This window comes from Rhinoraja longicauda, chromosome 27 (genome assembly GCF_053455715.1).
Source record: "Rhinoraja longicauda isolate Sanriku21f chromosome 27, sRhiLon1.1, whole genome shotgun sequence".
In the NCBI taxonomy this organism is placed as follows: Eukaryota; Metazoa; Chordata; class Chondrichthyes; order Rajiformes; family Arhynchobatidae; genus Rhinoraja; species Rhinoraja longicauda.
In genome coordinates this window covers 16,958,607-16,977,232 of record NC_135979.1, presented here as the reverse complement: position 1 = coordinate 16,977,232, position 18,626 = coordinate 16,958,607, and the positions used below count along the sequence as shown (strand labels likewise).

The window sequence follows — 18,626 nt, the reverse complement described above, 5'->3', positions numbered from 1 at the left end:
ACCTTTGTCACCTCAGAAAACATGATCAAGTTAGTAAGACAAGTTCTGCCGTGTATAAAGCCACGCTGACTGTCCCTAATTAACCCATTCTCTTCCACGTGAGAGTAAATCCTATCCTGGAGAATCCTCTTCAACAGCTTCCCTCCCACTGACGAGGCTCATCAGATTATAATTCCCTGGATTCTCCCTTCTTCCCTTCTTTAAACAAAGGAACAAAATCAGCTACACTCCAGCTTTAGTGATTCATAAAATTACTCCATAACAAACCTAATCTCAAAGTAACATTTCAAGAAAAATACTTTAGATTGATCAACCTTGCATATCAGCCATCCCCTTAAACTTAAGTACTGTATACTCCTTATAAGTGGGTAAGTTAGACCATTTGTAACCTATTTCAAATTTCCAAATATCCCTGGGAAGGATCCTGCCAAAATAATACATGACTTATAGGTTATTGTTACAAAAAGTATTTTAAATGAAAATCGTTGCAGAAATAGAAAAAAAAATAGTGGTGTTTTCAGCTGGTAACCAACATACAAGATGCTGTCAGTTCCAGAACATGCATTTAGCCAATGAAGCATAACACTTGATGCTCTCGCCCTTCCATTCAATTTTTCTGGATGTTATTCTGTTTTCTGTGCCTAACCACACAACGTCAGCACTATTGGGAAAATTGATTGGAAGGTTATAAAATGGTTTACTTACCACTGATATTTATTGGAGCAAAGCCTATAGCCTCAATGAAAAGGAAGGATAAGAAGGCCATAAAAATATGGCATGTTGAATATGAAGAGCTGGCACCACCTCGAGCAAAATAGTTGGCAGAGCATCCTATGCTCGTATTTCTTTCGTTAAAGATGAATAGATTGAGTGGAAGAGTCAGCATACCAAAGAAATGAATTGGATCGAGTATCTGGTACCTTCCACTGAGCCTCTGGCATTCTGCACTGCACAGCAATGACCACTGCTGTGTGCTGATAAAAGAAGTAAAACATGTTCATCATAATAGCTTTCCTTTGATTAGAACGTCTCTAGTATTTTCTTGAGGTTCGGAAGCAATGATCATTGCAAAGCATTATTTGAGGATTGTTGCGGCATTATTGCTGCTTTACAAAAGGTGCTCAAATCCAATCACCATCCTGGTTCTTTGTCAGGTTATTGCTTGAGTCAGTTCTTATTATTCTCCTTGTGAATTTCTCATGACCAGTCCTGCCACAATACAGCAGTAACATTCCAGCCAACCTTGTGGTTTGGGCTTTATAACCGGGCCTGTCGTTTTGTGTCAGAAATGTAATTTCCACTGGAGCTATCATTTCTGCATTGACACAAGCATCAAGTAAAATGATGGAAAAGCGATATGACACAGACAAGACCATTCGATTCAAGTCCACCAACTCTGTTAACTTTGTTACTAGTCTCTCCAGTTCTTCCTTGTTGGCTACCTGGACGAATATGCTTCTGCACAAATGTTTACGCATGCACGGTGTCCGCATTGGGCCAGAACATCACAATCAAAGTGCCTAGAGTTACAATCGCTGTTCTTTCCAAACCTTCTGGGGAAACTAAACTTTCATGGCCGCAGAGCTCCTATTTTGTAAGTAAGGCTTGGTGCACTGCATGTGGGAAAGACGGTCCTATCCAGAGATAAATGAGCATTTAATCTTCATAACTTTGTTTTGGTCAAGGATATGAAGCACATGTGCAATAGTAAGCTTGCGTACCCTAGCTGAGAGTTGAAACAAAGTGAAGTTAGATCATTGATTTTTGTTGTGGTCACCTTTCAAATTGTAGCTTGTGCTGTGATAACACCCCAACCGTTACCATATGTTTTGACACCTTTTAGCCAAGCCATCAATTAATGGTTAATGCAGCATCCATTACAATCACTGAAAATTGTAATCTTTGCAGTATCTAACCTGTCTATTCTGCTTAACCATCGCCCCACTAACTGCTACCTCTCTGAGATGATATCTGCAGCATGCAGTTAGCTTCTAGATAACCAACGTAACCACACAATCGCGTACTCGCTGGAATTTAGAAGATTGAGGGGGGATCTTATAGAAAGTTACAAAATTCTTAAGGGGTTGGACAGGCTGGATGCAGGAAGATTGTTCCCGATGTTGGGGAAGTCCAGAACAAGGGGTCACAGTTTAAGGATAAGGGGGAAGTCTTTTAGGACCGAGATGAGAACGTTTTTTTTTCACACAGAGAGTGGTGAATCTGTGGAATTCTCTGCCACAGAAGGTAGTTGAGGCCAGTTCATTGGCTATATTTAAGAGGGAATTAGATGTGGCCCTTGTGGCTAAGGGATCAGGGGGTATGGAGAGAAGGCAGGTACGGGATACTGAGTTGGATGATCAGCCATGTTCATATTGAATGGCGGTGCAGGCTCGAAGGGCCGAATGGCCTACTCCTGTACCTATTTTCTATGTTAACTCAGAATATCTGATTAATTAAGTCATTGATGAGTATCATCTATACTGAACTCGTGAATTCTGTCAGGTTACTAACTTCACTTGTCTCCTGCTAGGCATCTGATCGGACTAACCAGAGCAAGTAAAATTGTGGTAGCTGGCAGCTCAATATCAATATCTTTTTTTTTTTAAACACCAATACTTGGTATGGCATCTCTGCAATTTGTGAAGTTGTGAAATTGAAACAAGAGTGAGTTGAGGTAAAAAAAACTCGACATTGAACCACTTTTTCAGAGTTAATTATTTCAAAAGTTGGTGAAGCACCGGAAGCATCTATGGGCAGGAAGCTGGTGTTATTACCTTAAACAGATGAAAACAATCCAAATTTTAAGCGCGGAGGCATCGCCCGCGAGGAGTCTATGTTAGCCAGTTTCTAGTTTCCAGAGAACTGTTGGAGGAAAATGACGGATCTCAGCTCTTCCTGGATCCTGCCTGCACTATTTGTGGTTGGGCATTTTCTCAGCATTGCTATACAGTGGTACTTCTGCAGACGTAATCCAGGCAGGAAAGGTGAGAGTATTCTCCATCTTGTACTAAGTATTTCAAATAAACCTTTAACCTTGTCGGTGTGATGCCTGCTTTCTTTACTCTGCTTAAGTAGTTGCCCCTGTACTTAACTGTGAGTTGTTAACCGTGCAATGAAACAAATGCAAACATTCCTTATTAGGATGGTGCTGCAGCAAAGGAACAAAACCAACCAGATACATTAAACAAGGATTAAAGTTTCAGTTTTGTGTGGAACACATTGGTGCTGAGATGAAAAGTATTATAGTGCAAATAGCAATTATTCAAAATTTTAGATGATATATTTTTGGTACAAGTTTTTAAAAACTTGTTTAATTGTAAGCAGGAGGAATTTCACTTCAAATGGAATTTTCAAAAAAAAATCATTTAAATTTATGTTTTCGTGCCCAGAAACAAATAAGGTTAATTTCTAGTCAGTCCTGTTGTGACATTGTTTAAAAAAGCAACCTTGACGTTGATAAAGATTCAGTTTGAGATGATTCTGTCAAACTGAAGTCAACATTTGATACCCTTTTCCCCACCTATTCATTGGAACAAAAAGAGTTGAGATTACTGGTACAGTTGATGCCAACATGAACAAAAAAGGAGCAATTCTACACAAGGTGTTTTTTAAATGCAGCTGTCACATTTGTATGACTAAACCTGAAGCATTCTGGGAATAAGGTACCATTTCAAGGCAAGTTCAGTGGAACTCTGATACTTCATTTTCATGGTTTGCAGTTTTGAAAATTGAACAAATATACAGAATGCATGCTCACATTAGTAATCTATATACTAAAACTCTCGTTTGTTATCTTGTTTGTGACTGAACTTCAGCCAAAACGATACACGATAGCGCAACAATTTTAGGCCCACCTTACTCACCATCGTCACTTTAGTGATAATGCAAGTAGTTTTATTGAAATCAGTGTTATATTTTTTGTTATTCACATTTTAAAGTTTAAATCTATCTCCTGGGGAGGGAGGGGGGAGGATAAGGGGGGTTGAGGGGGATGGAGTGGGGGGATGGGGAATGGGGAAAGGGAGGGGGGAGGGGAAGGGGGAATGGGGAAAGGGGAGGGGAAGAGGGGAGGGGGAGGGGGGGAGGAGAGGGTGCTGCACCAATGCAGCAGAGGTTTGGGCCCAACGGGTCCACTTGGTCAGTTTATTTATCTGTGTATAAAATAGAATGCAGATGTGTTATAATTCATCACTGCCATTTTGTACCCCTTGAAATCCATTCAAGAGTTAATTTTAAAAAGGTTGATTGTTAAAACGTTTTTTTCTGCGGGATTAGGAAATAAGCATTTAAGCCACCACTTCTCCAAAATTGTGCAAGTAGCACTTTCAAGTATAACACCAGCGGAGCTGAGGGAAGCAGGGCTCAAGATGTCATCACTTTCCCAAAGGCAACTAATGAAAGTTAATAAATGTCAGCCCTGTAAACCCACATACCAAGAAACGAATTAGTGAAATACTTCAAGAAATTAATATAAGAAAATAACTGCAGATGCTGGTACAAATCGATTTATTCACGAAATGCTGGAGTAACTCAGCAGGTCAGGCAGCATCTCGGGAGAGAAGGAATGGGTGGCGTTTCTGAAGAAGGGTCTCGACCCGAAACGTCACCCATTCCTTCTCTCCCGAGATGCTGCCTGACCTGCTGAGTTACTCCAGCATTTTGTGAACACTTCAAGAAATTAATGCCCCAAGATTGACAACTTAATCTTCTGATTGCTGCCACAATATCCTATTATGCAATACTTTCTAAAACAACTCAATTAAAATGAAATAATGAATGAAAATTAATAAAGGCGCATTTAAACAGAATACTTCATGTCATTACGATGCTGCACAGCAATTAGAGCCTATAAAATACTCTTGAAGTGTGATCACCATTGTAATGTCTGAAATGGTCAGTTTCCTTATGACCAGATAATTTGTTTATGGAGATGTTTATGAAGAGATTTTTTTGCTGAGCCATATGTGATAGATATCTCATCTGTTAATTATTGACATATTGCAGAATCTTCTAAAACCTCCAAAAGAGAGAATAATTAGTGTTGTACACTTTCTGTTTCTATTCACACTTAGTATGTGGATACTACTTGCAAGGCTAGTACCTGCTGTCCATTGTGCCTTCCCCCTGAGAAGATGGCGATGAGTTTTATACCTCTGCAGTTCTTTTGATGAAGTTATCTCGTGTTGTTCTCAGTTAAGTCTTGGAGCTTCAATCTATGAAGAATTCCCGCTACTTTTCCAAGTCAGATGGTGTGCGACTTGGAGGGAAACATTGTTTAGGATTGAGATGCTCTTGGAATCGTCTTCACCACTTAGCTGTTTAATTGTCCGTCACCATTCATGATGCGACTTGTATGGCTGGATTATCGAGCATTGTTCTGAGCCGAAGATAGACACAAAATGCTGGAGCAACTCAGCGGGACAGGTGGCATCTCTGGCGAGAAGGAATGGGTGACGTTTCGAGACCGTTCTGTCAGAAGAAGGGTCTCGACCCGAAACGTCACCCATTCCTTCGCTCCTGAGGTGCTACCGCTGTCCCGTTGAGTGACTCCAGCATTTTATGTCTATGGTGTAAACCAGCATCTGCAGTTCCTTCCCTGCATTGTTCTAAGTCATTGGTATGGAACCACATGCTTGGATCTACTAAATGCTGTCTTGTGCTACTTTGAATACATACTGCATTGCAGCTTTGACGGGTTGGTACATCATCTTTAGTTATGTCTGATGCATCTCTGGACATGCTCTTCAGCACTCCTCAATGAACCAAGGTTGATCAGATGTAGGAATTTTAAGGGTAGAGCGATGGATGTCCCAGGCCATGTCATTAAGGAATGTGGTGTGATACGTTTCTGCCCCATCTGATGGTACGTGGTGCCTTATGAATGCCTAATTTTGGGCTGCCAGATATGCTCTGAGGTTACTCGTATAGCATGCTGCGCAAGATGGATCTTCGGTGTCCACATGGAATATGTAGTGGTCACTTCTACCACTGCAGTCATAGGCAAATGATCTGCCACAGATGATTTGCAGAGTGACAGAGGTCATACGGGGTAAGATTGGTTGATTTACACCCCTGACTGATGTTATTCCTTGTATTGGCTTGTGAACTACCTTCTGCAAACCCAGGACATAACTAGCTTGGCCAGTGGTGCTACCAAGTCATTCCAAGATGGACTTTGAAGTCTCCCATCCAGAGTATGTTCTGTCCTCTTGGTACTTTCACTGCTGCTCACCACCAGCTGAGGAAAGTTGCTCGTTCGGAATCAAAATAATTCCTTGCTTGTTTTTGACTTGCTGCTTTGAGAGTCCATGGGGTCTTGTATCTATACTGAGGACTCTGAGGCTACAGATATAAACCAAAGTACTGCCCTCTCTTAGTCTGTGCCACTCTTGAGAAAAATTGTATTTGCTATTGTGATGGTGTCGACACATTGTGCACAAAGTACTATTGAGTGTAACTTGATTCACCTGAAAGATGATTCTTCAGTTCTGGCACAGTTCCACAGATGTTTGTAAGGTGGACGTTGTAAAATGGACTCGGGTGGCAGAGGCATTGTGTGTGAATTTGATTTGATCAATGCAAAATGATCTGTCTGGTTTTATCCATTTTCTGTTTTAACGTTGTTGTGATGCAGCTGAGTGGCTTGCTTGCCAATTTCTGAGAGGAGCCGGGTGTCGGCCACTTTACTGAAGGTGTGTGGTGAAGTCGAGAACACCTGCAGATGATGAACATTTGAAATAAAAACAAGGCTGCAAATACTCAGCAGCTTGGGCGTCATCCTAAAATGGTTCATTTACCCACCTCCCAAACCCCTCTCAAGGGACATGGGTGAACCAGATGGCAAATGACAAACTGGTAGTTTCAAGGTCGTTACCACCAAGGCCATTTAAAAAAAAACCCATCCTTATTACTGATTGAATTTAAATTGCGTGGCTGCCACTGTAGTATTCAGATTTGTTTACCCATAATGTTAGTCCAGGCCTTCGAGTTACTAGCCCAGTTACTCAGCCACTGCATCAACACAAACAATGAACGATCTGAACTTTGAAGTTGGAAATAATAATTACCCTTGGAAGGAGTAGCCCAGGGAAGACAAACATTTTGAAGGATTTCAGTGGTGTGTACGTACCGGATCTTGGAGGATTTTCCTCCTCTGAGCTAGACTCATACCACCAGTTCCAAATAGTTTGCATTTGCCTGCGTACACGAGAATGTCCAAGATACATAAAGTATTGAGTGGGGATATTGGAGACGCAAGAGGCCGCAGATGTTGAAATTTGGAACAAAAACAATCTGTTCTGGAGGAACTCGGCAGGTTGAGCAGCACTCGTTGGAGGATAGGGATTGTTAAAGTTTCCAATCGCATCCCCGCATCAGTCCACATTAGCTGTTGGGGCCCTTTTATAAATCTGTGTCCTATGCTCCTGCAGCAGTGGAAAATGTGCAAAATCTTGAGGCGGGTTTTTCATGTGACTTTTTATCTGCATAATGCAATATAAATTTGACTGCATTATGTATCTTGTGTGAATTCTCACACCTTTATGCATTGAGTCATACAGCGTGGAAGCAGGCCCTTCGGCCCAACTTACCAATGCCAACGAACATGCCCTATCTATACTAGTCCCACCTGCCTGCTTTTGGCCAATATCCCTCTATACCAATCCATGAACCTGTCCAAATGTTTCTTAAACGTTGCAATAATACCTGCCTCAACTGCCTCCTCCGGCAGCTTATTCCATACACCCAACACTTTCTGTGTAACAAAAGAAGATACCCCTCTGGTTCCCATTAAATCATCCCCCCCTCACCTTAAACCAATGTCCTCTGGTTCTCGATTTCCCCAACTCTGGCCAAAATACTGTGCGTTTACCCGATTTATTCTTCTCATGATTTTGTACACCTCTATAAAACCACCCCTCGTCCTCCTGCGTTTCAAGGAATAAAGCCCTAGCCTACTCAATCTCTGCCGTTAGATCAGTTCCTCGGGTCCTGGCAACATCCTGGTAAATCTTCTCTGAACCCTTTCAAGCTTGATAACGTCTTTCCGATAACCTGGCGACCTAAACTGAACACAATACTCAAAATCATGCCTTTAAAAAGTAACATTATTTAAAAATAGAAAATTTAAAAATGTTGCTGATTTCAAATGATAGCATGTTTATCATTCACACTATTTGGTTTCTTTTGTGCTTGAAGCAATTCAGCTAAATGTTATAGCTTCAGTATTTCAGTGAATCACTATCAGCTTTGAGGAAATGACGTTGGACTGCCATGTTTTGAGGAGGTTGATCTGAGCAGTGTACTGGAAGCAATGCAGCACAGTCACTGCAGCAAATCGCAGGTGAAGACAGCAGAGAAGTTAGAAAATTATTGTCATACCGGATTAAAGGCTTGCTGCATAATGCCAGAGCTGTAAAAGATATTTATAGCTGAGCATTTTGCCCATGTTATCAGGGCGAAGGAAGAAAAAAGGAAACTGGTTGCAGCCTGTGAAATTTCTCTATGCCTGAGTCAGCTCAGCTCAGCTCAGCTCAGTATTGTGGGCCACTGGAAAATTAATTAACAGAGAAGAATGAAGATATAGCAACTTTTGACTGTAATTTTTTTTTCGACAACTGGACGATTGGAACAAGCTGGTCTGGAATTTTTAAAGACAAATGTGCTGGTGCAAGTGGGAGATCGTTACTATTCATTGCAAGACTGATCTTCACCTCTGCTGCTATCATTTCAAATTACCACAATAAATCCATGGAATATTTTTAAACTTTGGATTCAGAGTATGAGTGTCTCTCTCGGACACCAGTGACAGTCGGCTTGATAAGGGCTCCTAAGTTCAGCGGCGTGCTAAGGCAATTAAAGTGGTTTGAGCAGAAGAGGGCAAATCCTCACTGGAAATTTCAGAGTGGGCAGCTGATGCCCTCTTACCACACCTTCGACTGCATTCTATTCCTCTTGAGTTTCAACCTTGCAGGAGAGAAGTAAAGCATGTCAGCATTACGAGCAGCAAACATGTGGGGTCTCTACAGTAATGACAGGGAGCTAAATGCAAGTCTGGTCTCCTTGATGAGTTGCATGGGTCAGTACAATGTTTTCATTCTATTTCTTCTGTAGTTATGGTAACAATGCAACTGCAATGTAATAATAAACTGTAATCATATCCTGTAATGTAAAAATTGTAATGTCATGATAGCCGTTTCAAATTTTGGAAACACATGTAAATGTGTATTTTATTAATCTTGAAAAGTAGCAAGTGTGAATATTATCTTTCCAGTGACGGCATTTAGTACTTTTGAAAATGTTTCCGTCCTCATTCTTCACTCTAATCTATCTTGGTTTCTTCCTATGTCAATCCTATACCCATCTTCCTATGTCAATCCTATACCCATCTTCCTATGTCAATCCTATACCCATCTTCCTATGTCAATCCTATACCCATCTTCCTATGTCAATCCTATACCCATCTTCCTATGTCAATCCTATACCCATCTTCCTATGTCAATCCTATACCCACAATGAAACAAAATCGGATAGGATAAATTAAGCAGTTTTTTTCCCACTGAAGATAAGGAAAGTGAAGGAATCTTGTGTGACTCTCCTGAGTCGCGCAAGATTCCGCGAGGGATTGACTAGGTAGACAAAAGGTCATTTCCTATAACTGATGAGCCTTGAATGAAGGGGCATAATCTCACAATCAAGGAGCTGGTCACTCGGGACTGAAATTGAAATGTCTTTACGTAGGGGGGGGCCTACGGTTCTGTAGTTTGGGTTGTGAATGCACAGTGATTCGATAGATTTTTAGACTACAAAATTTAAAGGGAAAACATGTCATAGGCACAGGATGGACCACAATATGATTGGCATTACAGATTTGAGCAGCCATGTGACCTACTATTTGAATTGTTCTTGCCTTTAATGTTTCATAGCTTTCAAGGTGCTGATAAAGATAGTGGACTATAAAAAATTATCATTTCATTTTGGTGCTGATATTTAAAGTTTGAGTTATCTAGTTAATCCTGGGTAGACACAAAATGCTGGAGTAACTCAGCGGGACGGGCAGCATCTCTGGAGAGAAGGAATGGGTGACGTTGCGGGTCGAGAACTTCTTCAGACTGAGCCGTTCTGATCAGTCTGAAGAAAGGTCTCGACCCGAAACGTCACCCATTTCTTCTCTCCAGAGATGGTGCCTGTCCCACTGAGTTACTCCAGCATTTTGTGTCTATCTTCGATTTAAACCAGCATCTACAGTTATTTCCTACATAGTTAACCATGGGAATATGTGGTATTCAAGTATTGCACAAAATGGCTTAAAAACTGCAGAATTTGTATTCTCGTGAGAGTTCCAATTCACTCATGGAAGTGGTTTATCTTTTGGATTTATTTTTGTTAAATTAATGCCTGTAACCATTTAGGTTGTGATGCATTGTATCGTGAATGAGTTTTATGCTGATCTGGGTACCAAATTCTTTTGAAAATGGGTAATAAATTCCTGCTTATCTGGAAGCTGTGACTGGGCACTGACAGTTGCTCACAGAGAGGAAGTGAAATGTGGAAATGAAAAAAAAATGAAATATACCGTTCTATTTTTAAATCATTTGACAGAGAAGTGACAAATGATTTAATGCCAGACCCCTTCTTCCTTTATGATGCTGGCTGCAAACTTCCTCAAATCCATATGATTTTCATCTTCAAAAATAAATTATTGGGATGATGCTTAGTTATTTATTTAGGTAGTATTTTGAGTTTTGTTTTGTTTAGAACTCTCATTACTTCAGCATTCTCCATATAACCTTAGCAATTCACCACGAAACACCAAAGGTTACGGGGAGAAGGCGGACGAATGCGGTTGAGAGGAAAAATAGGTCAGCCATGATGGAATGGTGGAGCAGACCCAATGGGCCGAATGGCCTAATTCCGCTCCTACATCTTATGGTCTTATGAAATTATATTGAATAGCACAGAACTAAAAGGTTAACATATTATCTTAAATGATGCAATGAAGGTTCATTTTATATGGGCAATCATGTTACAAGCATGCTCATGGCAAGATTTGATTTGCAATCTTCAGAACTCCTATCCTTGAAAGAATTTTAATTTAGTCGTTCAACTTCCTATTACTGAGCTCTGAAGGAAGCACTTGCAGCCGTGTTGTCGAATTAACACCCTGTTTAAAAAAATCAAACTCTTATCACTCTCCGACATCCTCGTGGCTTTTTGTGCAGGCCCATATAACGGCAGATGATGTACATAATCCAACAGTTTGCCTTGGTTATTGCGTAGACATAAAAAGCTGGAGTAACTCAGCGGGACAGGCAGCATCTCTGGAGAGAAAGAATGGGTGACGTTTCGGGTCGAGACCCTTCTTCAGTTGTGTTTTAACCGTATCGGCCCACCTTGGTTCACACGTAAAACTCTCTCACCTCTGAGTTGCAAGGCTATGCCCTCGAGCTCCACTTCAGAAATGTGAGCACAAAATCTAGGATAACAACACAATTGCTGCTTTGTTTAACTGCCCTTTTCAATTGATAAAGTGCGCCTAAGAGTCTTTGTCATAAAACAGAACAATATTGTTACAACCATTCTCTGAATGTTAACATTTAGTCAGAAGTTTTTATTTGGTGGGCTGTTGGCAATGTGAGATGGTAGATGGCATGTCAACGGGTGCTCTGTCTATATGTCTATCATTTTTATACGCATTAAATATTATACTAAAAAATGTATCAAAAGCATGACAACGGGTAACAAACTCCGAAGGTTCAATGCACCTATCTATTGCTTTTGTTTAAGCCGTGTGTTCAGAAGCAGCACAATAATACGCAAACAAAAAATTACAATGGGACATTGTAAAAGACTAATTAAATCCGACCAAGTTTATATTGCAATTATTACTGAAACTGAAGTGGGATTAGGGTGACGAGAGAAAGTGTGAATAATCAGGACCTTTCTTTCCTTGTGGGCGTTGGGCAGGAGGGAGGGGGGCAATGGCAGTGACAAATTATTTATATCATATCATTATATCATATCTATACAGCCGGAAACAGGCCTTTTCGGCCCTCCAAGTCCGTGCCGCCCAGTGATCCCCGCACATTAACACTATCCTACACCCACTAGGGACAATTTTTACATTTACCCAGCCAATTAACCTACATACCTGTACGTCTTTGGAGTGTGGGAGGAAACCGAAGATCTCGGAGAAAACCCACGCAGGTCACGGGGAGAACGTACAAACTCCTTACAGTGCAGCACCCGTAGTCAGGATCGAACCTGAGTCTGACACGTTCACATTGATCATCCTACCTCATTACGTGCGCAGTGAGTAGTGAGTGAGAATGGTCTTTAGTTTAGAGAAACAGTCTCTTCGGCCGACAGAGTTCACGCCAACCACCCATCACCCATTAGCACTAGTTCTATGTTATCCCACTTTCGCATCCACTCTCCACACCTAATAGTGGCAATTTTATTCAGCGGCTAATTAACCTACAAGCCCACACGTCTTTTGGATGTGTGAGGAAACCGGAGTACCCGGAGGAAACCCACGTGGTCACAGGGAGAACGTGCAAACTCAGACAACACCTAGAGTCAGGATCCAACCTGGGTCTCTGGTGCTATGAGGCAGCACGTCTACCAGCTGCGCCACTATGCTCCCCCGTCTTAGTGGCCAAATAGTACTGGCCCAAAATGGGGAGTTTAATATTTGTTTAGTAACATTTAAGAGGCATCTTGATAGGTACTTTGCATGGAGGGACATGAAATTAATGCAAGCAAGTGGGCATGCTCTAAAGAGTCATAAAAATTGGCATAAACATGGAGGGCCAAAGTCTCTGTGCTGAACAACTGACTCTAATGTGAGCATTTGATGAACTTAAAGCTAATTGGCAAAATTTAGTACAAAGTTCATTGTGGCCTTGATGTTTGTTATTTAAAATTGTGGTACAAATGGGAACCTTTCATAGTCAGTGCTTGACTTTGTCAAAATAATGCACTCTTTGGAATACAGAACTATGTATGTCAACATCTGAATCCCCGTTTCTATTTCCATAATATAGCTTCCAGGGAAATCAACCGTCCCCCAACTCCAAACTACTTCCCTTTGTATAATCAAAAAGTAAAAATCTGCAATTAAAAAAAAAACATATTCTGGGTCAGTCAGCATCTGTGAAGAGAAACAATTAACATGTCCATTTTTATTGGGTCATTGTCCCGAAATGTCACCTTTGGAGTATCGTGTACATTTTTCTGCTTGCCAGACTGCAGGGAGGTTATAGAGACTTTGCAGAGAGTGCAGAAGAACTTCAGGATGTTACCTGGATTGGAATATATTAGCTATGAGGAGATGTAGGACAAACCTTGATTATTTTCACTGAGTGTCACTGGCTGAGAGCCAACCTGATATAGAAGAGTAGAGTAGAGTTCAGGAACAGGCCCTTCATCCCACAATATTTGTGCTGAACATGATGTCAAGTTAAACTGATCTCATCTGCCTGTACATGACCCATATTCCTCTACTCTTTGCACTTCCATGTGCCTGTCTAAAAGCCTCTCAAACACCACTATCGTACCTGTCTCCACCATCACCCCTGGCAATGCGTTCCATGCCCCCACCACTCTCTGTGTTTAAAAATAAATGTACCGCACATCGACTTTGAACTTTCCCCCTTTCACCTTTGCAGCTATGCCCTCTAGTGTTGGAAATTTCCACCCTTGGGGAAAAAAGGTTCTGACTGTCTACGCCATCTATGCCTCCCTTGTAAAAATATACTTCTATTAAGTCTCCCTTCAACCTCCGACAAAAAATATATAAAATTCCAAGACCTGTAGTTAGGGTAGATGGTCAGTCTTTTTCCCAGGATGGGAATGATAAATAGAGGACTCGGGTTGAAGGTGAGAAGGGGAAATTTTAAAGGAAATTTGCAAGGCAAGTTTTTTTTTAACGCAGTGGTAGGTGGCTGGAGCTTGCATTCAGCTGAGATGGTAGAAGCAGATACTATAGCAATGCCTAAGAGGCATTTAGGCATAAACAGGCAGGGAATAATGGGATATGGCCCATTTGCGGGCATACCGGATTAGTTAGATTAACACCATGGTCTTGTTCATAAACATTATGTTCATTGAACAAGTGGGAACTTTTTCTAATAAATAAGGAATGTTAATCCTTTGGAATTTAGATTATTTGGCTTTTCGGTATTACTGACTCCTTCAGAAAACAAATTTGGTTCTTATTTTCATTAATCAGTTTGCAACCTAACAAAAAATCATATAACTTATTCTACTGATCTGGTTACCAGGTTGGGCATTAAAAGTATATCCTGGTGACATTTTTCTGAAGAGAGATTCCTTCATGAGGAGTTTGGTGAGCTATCACCTGCCGTTATCCAAGTAATTTGGTCCAAGTCACTGCTTAGAATTTATATAATTGTGCAATCCAGCATGTTTGCAGGTTCTGTGTACTGACTTCCATCAAGCTGTGCTTTGCTGCTTTAAACCATGTTCATTTATTTGTATTTTTACTTTATACTTATTCTAATTTTATTATGGAAAAGCATAATTTGTGTTGCAAATAGGCTTGGAAGCTTTCACTCGTCAAATGCTCAACACATGAATGATTGACTCGAGCGAAATCTAGGACATACTGAAATACAAACGTGCAAGATCACAATCTTGTGCCGGAAGTTTGAGAAATTGTCTTTTAATAAAGTAATCCTGCCAAATGTATATGAGTTATTAGGTCTGGGGCCAAATGCAGGAAAATGGTTTGACTTTTGTTTTGCTGAATGTAGGTCTCTTGGATCTAGTTGTTGAATCCTGTTTTTAAATACAAATGAGTTTTTATCTGCAGAATTAAAACGATTAAACATTTTATTATTTTTAAAACATTGGATTTGAATCGCATTGGGAAATTCTGATTGTATATATTTATACAGCATGATCCTCACTAGTTACTTCAATTTTTTATTTGTTTTACATGCGATGATGATTGTTAAATAGAAATATCACTCACTGCGATTTGCTTCTTGATCAAGTTTGCCATATTGCTGGATTTTTTGAAAACTTTGTAGGTTAAGCATTTGTCTCTGCTACATGCAATAACACAAGTTATGGAAGCAAAATCTCTGAGGAGTTCGATATGCATGTTACTGCAATGTGCACTTCGTGCTTTAAACAGACAATGAACTTCCACTAGATATTTCAAAATGTATTAAGCAACATTGATCATGGTCAATAGTTCTTTATTATCACAAATACAGATGTAGAGTAACATTTTTTTTACATACAGTGCAGTAAAATATTGCCATATCTAAGCACAGTCACATGAGTACAAAGTGCATAGAAATACCCCACTGAGGCCACATGCACGTCGCCAGGTTTTGCCGCCGTTTTCAGTCCAGTCCGGCCACACACTTGGTCCTCTGGAGCGGTGCCCTATCTAGGTGAGCCCCAGGCTGCTGCAGGGCCTCCAGCCGTTGCCTCCATCCGGGTAGTCCCTCACCTCACCCGGCCATCTTTGTGTCCCGGAGGCGCCTCTCGCAGCCGACCTTGAGGGCGTGATGCTCCAGTGCACTCTCTTACTGGCCCTTGCTGTTGCATCCGCCATCAGCAGCTCCCTCCATGCTCCTTTTCCGCGTTCTAGTGCCGCGGTCCTCTGGAAGCGAGCAGAGGCCTGGCTCAGCGACTTCCCTCAATAGGCTGCGGCCGCCTGGTCCTGTCTTCTGGCTGTATGGGGAAAATACAAGGGCCTTTATATTTTTAAGTATGTACTGAAGATGGTGATCCTAAGTGAGAGGGTTTGGGGTACGTGGCCATTTGTTTTACCACACAGTTCGTATTCGGTTGAGTGAACTGCAGTTTAGTGAAGGAGCTACACTATCTTGTACATGGCAGTTTGATTCCTACATTCAAGTGTCTATCCTCAAATTTTCTGTCATGTAATTTGTTCAACTCTGTGCTTCAGAATGAGAGTTTAAGATGGGAGGGGAAAGCTTATTCTGGTGACAAATCGCACAGATGCAAAATAAAACTTCTATTCTGTCTTAAAGCTGTCTCTTTGATTTTAAGCAGAGAGCACTTCAACAGTATTGGTTTGAAATTTCTGACACCAGACATTGTTAATTAAAGCCAAATTTGTTTCTGGCAATAAATTACTGATTAACCTCGTGAATTAGGATTAACATTATTTATGGAGACCCCCGAGAAATCAAAAATAATAGGCTCTAATTCTCACTTATAATCAGAAAATTGTGGTAAACAGCATTTTCTTTAGAGCAAAACAGTGTATGTGATGGTCTTGGAAGGAAAATAATTGACCAGAAATGTTGTCTATTTCTCTCATCTCACATTGTGGTGGATCTGTGTAATTCTGGCATTTATTCTTTTAATTTTCCATTTTCCACTGTTCACAATATTTTGTTCCTCTTTTTATTGGCATCTCTTAAAATGGAGTACGCAGTACATAAAACATGATCCCAATGTGCCTTTTCACTATTTCAGAATGCCATTCATCATTTTATAAACCGACATTTTGAGTTAACCTGAGAATAGCTGTTTGAATGGAATATAAGGATTCTCAAAGTGGAGTAAAAACCAGGAACTGCAGATGCTGGTGAACCAAAGAAGACACAAAGTGCTGGAGTATCTCAGCGGGTCAGGCAGCATCAGGAGAAGGGATGCTCCCTGTCCCACTGACTTACTCCAGCACTTTGTGTCTGTAAATTTTTTTATTTGGAGATTAGGGTTAGACCCAAGCACAAAATTAATTTGATACCCTTGTAAAAAGGCATGGTATAGGTCTCTTTGCGGACAAAGTTAATGATCCATCAGATAATTAATGAATTAATCTTAAATTTCCGATTAATTAAATAATCAATCAATTAATTGATTGATTATTTGATTAATTGGACATTTAAGATTAATTCATTAATTATCTGATGGATCATTAACTTTGATGGATCATTATTTGATTAAAAGATAAAACAATGAAGCGTTTCATTGCTTATACTATGCAGATCTCAATTAATTTGATAAATTACATATCTGATTATATTTAAATGAAATATTTTAAAAGAAAAATAACCCTTATTTCTTGTTTTTTTGCAGATGAACGTGACAGAGTGCAGAAAAAGACGTTCACAAAATGGATCAATAAACATCTAATAAAGGTACAGTTTAACTGGGAGGGGCCCAGTGCAAAAGGCTTTACTTATACCTGAAGCTGTTTTTCAACTAAATAGTGAAGGTGACACCGTTCCTTTCTCTGTTAACCTTTCGGATACTTCTGGGAGCTTTTCACTTTTACTTTCCATTCTTTGTTTTTGCCTAATATTATTGTAGATCTATTTCATTGTCGTATTCTTTGTTGTCAAGAAACATTTCAAAGCTCTATCATACATTGATTTTGCGGTGAAGATAGACACAAAATGCTGGAGTAACTCAGCGGGACAGGCAGCATCTCTGGAGATAAGGAATGGGTGATGTTTCAGATCGAAACCCTTCTTCAGACTTTTGGCTGGAGGTTGGAAAGATTCGTAATAGACCTGTACGCTACGATGACCCATAGTTGCCAGTTTTTGAGAAATTATTTTTAACACAAGGCTTTGGCTTGTTTTGCTTCCAGTGATATCACGCAAACAGCAATGGAGAGATGCAGTTAGTCTGTTGATTGAAGAAAATGTTGTTTTGATGCAACATCAGGCAAAACCATGATCTTCTGATACAGAGTAGCGTTTAAGTCATCTCAAGGTGATTGTTTAAAAACATCAATTTATATATAGGGTTCCTGGGTCTGACTTCCTGGATAATGTATGCTCTGTAAGGTCCTTATTTTCTTAATCAAATAATGAACATTCAATGTGGAATTAATGTATTGGAAAATTCTGTTTTTATTTCATTAATTTTATGGAATATCCAATCTGCTTTGCTAAATAAATGGTAGTTGAGTTATTGTATAGGAATGCTTATTGTTCTTTGCCTCTTTACAAATATTTTTATCTTTGGATGTGCTTGGAAGCGACATTTATCATTCCATCAAATACTTCCTAGTCAGATGTGCAGCACTTTGGTCAACGTGGGTTGTTTTTAAATGTGCTATACAAATAAATTGACTTGACTTGACTTGACTTGATATTTATACTAATTTCTATTACATTAAGAGTCAGAAAATTATGTTATAGCTTCATAGAATTATGGTTTGGTCGCATTTGGAGTATCGCGTGCAGTTCTGGTCACCACATTACAGGAAGGATGTGGAGGTTTGGTGAGGGTGCAGGCGTGGTTTATCAGAGTGCTGCATGGATTAGAGAGTTTTGGCTACAAGGAGAGCTTGGACAAACTTAGATAGTTTTCTCTGGAACAGCAGAATTTGAGGGGAGACCTGATAGAAATATATAAAATTGAGAGGCATGAATAGTGTAGACAGTCAGAATGTTTTTCTCAGGGTGGCGATGTTAACGACTCGAGTACATAGCTTCAAGGTGAGAGGGGCAAAGTTTAAAGGACATGTGCAGTGCATGTTTTCTACACAGGCCAGTGGGTGGAACATGCTGCCAGGGTGGTGGTGGAGGCAGATACAATAGTGGCGTTTAAGAGGCTCTTGGGTAGGCACATGGATATGCAGGGAACTGAGAGAAATGGATCAT

The 18,626-nt window shown here is 40.3% G+C and overlaps 1 protein-coding gene across 7 annotated transcripts in view; it reads left to right on the top strand.

Moving 5' to 3' along the window:
• Window positions 1-18,626, top strand: part of macf1a (microtubule actin crosslinking factor 1a) — a 419,348-nt gene that overhangs the window by 133,369 nt on the left and 267,353 nt on the right. For all 7 annotated transcript variants that reach the window (XM_078423295.1, XM_078423293.1, XM_078423294.1 and 4 more), the window contains exon 2: window positions 17,089-17,150. In XM_078423295.1, coding sequence (XP_078279421.1) covers window positions 17,089-17,150 — 62 coding nt within the window. The remainder of the gene's footprint in view (window positions 1-17,088; window positions 17,151-18,626) is intronic.